A 5958-nucleotide genomic window follows, 5' to 3' on the forward strand; every position below is an offset into this window, starting at 1 on the left:
CTCAAGTTTTGTAGTTTTTAATATCCAACACACAGCTGTACTCAGAAAATTACACACCACAGAATCAAACCTGTAAATAATTTTAATAACTCTTGAAATTTTTAATAACCAATTAAATTTGAGCTCTAAATATGTCAGCATTCTTGCAGATCATGGCCTTCGTGTAATATTGTTTACTGTAGTGTGTGTTTTATTTTATTCTGAAAAGTCTCATAACTGACGACAGATGGACTTTGGAAAATAGGAAAATGATGTAGGAAAATTGACATTTCACTGAAAATTACTATTTTTCTGAAAAACTTTGGGTTCCAAGCTTCAAAATGAGAGGTCATTTATTAAAATCCATTCAGCTGTTTACTCGTAATTTCCATTACCAGTTCGAATTATATATATATAGATGATGATAATAATTAATAATAATAATAATAATAATAATAATAATAATAATAATAATAATAACACAAATTTTGGAGTATAGAAATTACAAATTGAATTGGAAAAATCATGCTGAAATGATGACAGAATTCTAAACAATCTACAACAGACATGCCAAACCTAAGGTGACCAGACATCCTCTTTTGTCCAGACATGTCCTCCTTTTTAGGCCTTTATCCAGGGCCCGGGCGGATTTAAAAAAATTAAGAAATGTCCTCCTTTTCGTAACTTGTATGCCTGATATTTGGAAATTATCTGATTTTTCAAGTATTTTTCCTGTAGGTGGAAGCAGCATCGACGGAATATACTCTTTGCCAACGATCAGACTTCCATACATATGTAGGCCTAGCTCTAAATTCATTAAGTTTCATCATAATTATTTTGTAATAACATAGATATTAACATACTTTTCACAGTATGATAAAAGCCTAAATCTGTACTGTAAATATTTTGTATTAAAATAGATACTGACGCAATTTAAAGTATAGGCCTAAGCAGTGGCGGCTGATTGACTGAGGCAAGTGAGGCCGGGCCTCAGTCACTTGGCTTAACTGAAATCAAATTTTGTGTTTGTATATAATGCATTAGTTATTTGAATGAAGCATATATCGCTGTAGAAGTATTTGACAACTTTGATGTATATAGACCTGTTTTGCAGTAAAATTTGTTCCTGAGGCCGGGATCGCTCGTGCCGGGTCTGGCTTGTGATGTATATAGACCTGTTTTGCAGTAAAATTTGTTCCTGAGGCCGGGATCGCTCGTGCCGGGTCTGGCTTGTGATGTATATAGACCTGTTTTGCAGTAAAATTTGTTCCTGAGGCCGGGATCGCTCGTGCCGGGTCTGGCTTGTAATGTATATAGACCTGTTTTGCAGTAAAATTTGTTCCTGAGGCCAGAATCGTTCGTGCCGGGTCTGGCTTAATGCATTTCATGTCCTTTCGCAGGCTTTGAGTTTACGCTTAAAACGTTGTAGCTGAGGCACAATTCGTCTGGTCTGGTCAGGTTTCACTCCTCCCATCCATGGGCCGGCCTCAAGGGTAGAGTGGGGTGGGAATAGCAGTGGTGACTTGTCTTCCTAACTAGGCCATAAATAACAAAATTCCAGCTCTTTGGCAGACAGAAATCCACTCGATTTTCTCCCCTTATGTCTCAGTTTATGACATAAGTGAGGGTGTTCTACTATTGTACTTGGTAGTACAATAGTGAATCTGGGCCAATGTTGTTATGTATTTTGGGAAAATATAAACAGAAACAAAGGAGAGAAATAATGCTGGTGCAGTTAATTCATTGTTAGAGTGCCCTTTTTCGAAAAGAAATAATACTAAAAGAAAGGAAGTTTTAAATAAAGAGAGAGACTACCGAGATACCTACGACATCGCTGATAATTTTTCTGACAGATAATCTTAAAACGCGAGTTTCTATTACATCCTGGTATGGACAACATAAATGGTTATGTGGTAATGTGATGCAAAATAAACTTCTGTTGGCCTTGTTTGTTGCTGTCAAAGGAAAAAAATAAAAAGAAAAGAAAGAAAGGGGAATTTCAACACATAATATGGGTTGCTTCATCACATTGAAACAATCACTGAAACTCAGAGCATAACAGCTTATTTGGTGAGTGAAATTATTATTTTTCATTGATAGTAATAAGAATAGACTAATAATGGTAATAATAATAATAATAACAATAATAATACAGTAATAATGATATTAATAATATAATAACAATAATAATTAATATCATAAACAAACATTTCCTATCAGAAGCACTTAAACTAGTTGCATCTGGCCTCACTGAGGATTTTGATCATCGGCCGCTACTGGGCCTAAGCCTAAATCTAAGTACATATTTTGTCCTCTTTTTTCGAACAATGTCCTCCTTTTTGAAGATTTATGTCCTCTTTTTTATTGACGTGAATCTGGTCGACTAGCCAAACCGAAACAGAAGTTCATCATCAAGGAATAATGGACTAAAATGTCACAAATCACATGACCTAAGACATGGAAAGAAAAACAAGAAACTACCTTAGTCTTAAATAAATAGATATACTGTGTTCAATATTGACATCCAACATTTATTTCTCATGATAATGGCCAACAATACAAACAACACAAAGGATAGAATTCTAAATGCAGTTTAGGCCTCGAGATGTCCACATAATATGTACAATTGCAACAAGTAACAAAGAAATGCACATCATTGTCCTGGGCCAGAGAGAGACTTGTCCATGAACTTCTTCTTAGCAAAGCAAAGCCACCACTTTGAGGGCTTGCCATCATCTGACCCAAACACCTTTTCACACACGCGCACACCCGTCTCCTGCCGAATCTGCTGTAGGTACTGTCTCATCAGGTCTGAAACAACAGTCCACACAACATCGTACTTCGACTGATTAAAAATAAAGTTAGTAAATTGCACATACTTACTTCCTTAGTGTGTCGTCGTATTACTATAGCATTAGAGATCAAGGCCTAATTCAAAACATTTTGACAAGAAGTAGATCAAATCAATATAAATCGAAAACTCTTCTACAGCTTTTTCCCTACTACAACAATTTGTCCAGTAATTAGAAGTATATTGACTCTGCACGTTTCTCAAACAAATACAGTATTTAAGCACATGCAAGATTAGACTGCCTTGTGAAGACCTGTAATCAGTCATTATTAGGTCGTTTTATCTGGAAGCCAACATATGAAACTATGAATTTTGAAGTGCATAAAAAACTGTATTTAAATATCTTGGTGCAACAGTAACAAATACATAGGTTGGATAAAAAGTTATGGCAACACTGCTGTCACGTGACGATGAAGCGTTCGAGAGCTGCCAGCTGTCTGGACATGAACAAGGACTGTTAGATGAGTTAGTGCAGCCAGCGGCGACAGTACTCTGTCAATCTACTGTGGTATGTAGAACATTGACTTTCATAGGGATAGTGCAAGTGCCCTAAGACCACGTTTACAAAACTAGAGCAACTTTCCTGGATCAAAATTGAAGTGGCACGAGGTCGTAGTGCACAAGAATGTTTTCAGGGACTGCGTGAAGAATGTGCCGATGCAGCGTTGCCATATTGCACAGTGGCACGATGGGTTAAAGCGTTCTGGGAAAGCAGGGATGCCGTTCAGGACAACCTCCGTACAGGATGACCCCGCGTGGAGGACAACACAGTTCAACTCCTTGCTTCCCTGTTGGATGCTGATCGCCGATGGACTGCGCGTGAGTTAGCAGCGGAAGTCGGAGTATGTCACAAAACTGTGCTCCACATTCTGCAAGACATTCTAGGTTACCGCAAAATTACAGGGCGTTGGATACGCCATGAAATTTCCGAGGTTTAACAATGGCAGCGCTATGCAGTCGCACAGGCCTTGTTGGACTGGTACCAAAGGAAAGATGACGACTTTCTTGGACGAATCGTCGCTATGGACGAAACCTGGGTTCGCCGATACGAACCAACCAAACTTGAAACGTCAATCAAATGAAAGGAAGCATCCAGGTTCTTCTCGTCCGAAGAAAGTGCGCCCTACACAAAGTGCTGTGAAGGTGATGTTCATTGTGGCGTATGACATTGATGGGGCAATACTGCACCACGCTGTACCTCCAAGGCAGACAGCAAACACGGACTACTACTGCAGGTTCCTGCAGCACCACCTTCGTCCAGCCCTCAGGAGAAAACGACGACACTTGGTGGTACAGAACCCCATCATTCTTCATGATAATGCAAGGAGTCACACCGCTGCTGCTGTCAAGGACCTCTTGCGCCGCTGGCAATGGGAGATTCTGGAACATCCTCCGTACTCACCCGATATGAGTCCATGTAATTACGATCTCTTCGTCAAAGTGAAAGAACCACTGCGAGGGACCCGGTACAATACCAGAGATGAACTTATCCGTGCTATAGGGCGGTCAATACGGAACATCAACAAAGATGGACGCGCTGGTGGTTTACGACGCCTTCCAAACATTTGGCAAAAGGTAATAAATAAGGAGGGCGACTATATAGAAGGTACGTAAATGTTATACCCCTGTGAATAAAGCCATGTCAGAAAGATCGAACTGTTGCCATTACTTTTTATCCAGCCCTAGTATAAATGGCACTCGAGAGGAAATTAAACGCAGAATAAATGTGGGAAATGCTTGTTATTATTCGGTTGAGAAGCTTTTATCATCCAGTCTGCTGTCAAAAAAAATATGAAAGTTAGAATTTATAAAACAGTTATATTACCGGTTGTCCTGTACGGTTGTGAAACTTGAACTCTCAAATATGAATACTGGTCATGTTCTCGTGGTACCGGTAATTATAATTTTCTCATAAAATGGATGAAGTAAAATACTCACCAGCTTCTGTGGAGTTTATAGGTTTAGCATAAACAGAATTCAATGGAAATCCTGGATCTCCAGGAATGTCAAATTTTGATATTGCCAAAGTGTACATTTCATGCATTCCTTGGTTCTTTGTGCTGCACTTCTGCAGTTTCTTCAGGCATTCTGTGATGTACAGAGTTATGTAGATCAGTACCCTGTCAGCTTCACTCTGTCAACACACATTAAAACTCAATAAATGTCATAGCATCGTCACTCATCGAGAAAATAAATTACTGTTGGGCGTCCTTACTGTCTTATTAAAAATAATCTTACTTCAACCTTAACTCAACAGTCATCACCACAGTGAGCTCAACTTGTTCAACACTTGACATGCATACTGATAATAATTTACATTCGTCACAGTTTTATTTACAACTAAATTATCTCTTACCTTTATTTCATAAGTTCTAAAAAATACATTGGCTTTAAAGAAATACAAAGCTTCGTCGATTACGTCGATATCTTTAGTAAATGTTGGCGCTGGACCTCTAAATTGTGTTCTAAATGGTAGAATGGCCATGTTTCCTACCATTTGGTTATATTCCAGGAAACAAGAATGGTATGCCTAAAACAGATTTAATAAAATGCATTAAACATAAACATATTTTGTAGGCCTATGGAATATTAGGCAATTATGGATCCATGTAATGTTACGAATCATAACACCAGGCATGGAAATCTTAAAGAAAATAATCAAGACCCAAAATGATACATCCATGGTTCTGAAACTAGATATCATACATCTGTCCATGAAATATATGACACATAACCTAACCACACCCATTACTTTTCATTACAGTGTAAGTAAATCTGTACCAGTTTTTCAAACAAAAATCAACGGTACTTACTGGCATTGTGAACTGTATGACAGTGGCTTACACAAGGTTATTAGTCTCAAATTTGTACGTTTTCAACTTTATTTTCTTGCCATCAGAACAAACAATTCCAACTATATCAGCAACACGATTTCCGGCCCGCACCCAGTCAGTGCAATTTTGTCTGTCCTCACTTCCATCGGAAATAGAATTGTGTGTGTTACAGAAGTACGAGTGTAATGATGGCAGTGATATGTTAGTAGATTGTCAGATTTATTTAATTGTATTTAATTCGTAGCAAGTATTAAAGGCCGATAAAGACAATAAATTACTACTAATTACCAAAAT

At 38.1% G+C, this 5958-nt stretch overlaps 1 protein-coding gene across 1 annotated transcript; it reads right to left on the bottom strand.

Moving 5' to 3' along the window:
- Positions 1-2489: 2489 nt before the first annotated feature.
- On the bottom strand, positions 2490-5801 carry Arpc3A (Actin-related protein 2/3 complex, subunit 3A). The gene is made up of 4 exons (XM_069844879.1): positions 5644-5801; positions 5187-5360; positions 4769-4964; positions 2490-2790 (listed from the first exon to the last, which is right to left on the bottom strand). Exons 1-4 carry the CDS (start codon positions 5647-5649, stop codon positions 2633-2635), a joined length of 534 nt encoding a protein of 177 aa, XP_069700980.1. The 5' UTR covers positions 5650-5801; the 3' UTR covers positions 2490-2632.
- Between the last annotated feature and the right edge of the window lie 157 nt (positions 5802-5958).

The sequence above is a fragment of the Periplaneta americana genome, chromosome 14 (assembly GCF_040183065.1).
Source record: "Periplaneta americana isolate PAMFEO1 chromosome 14, P.americana_PAMFEO1_priV1, whole genome shotgun sequence".
NCBI classification, from domain to species: domain Eukaryota; kingdom Metazoa; phylum Arthropoda; class Insecta; order Blattodea; family Blattidae; genus Periplaneta; species Periplaneta americana.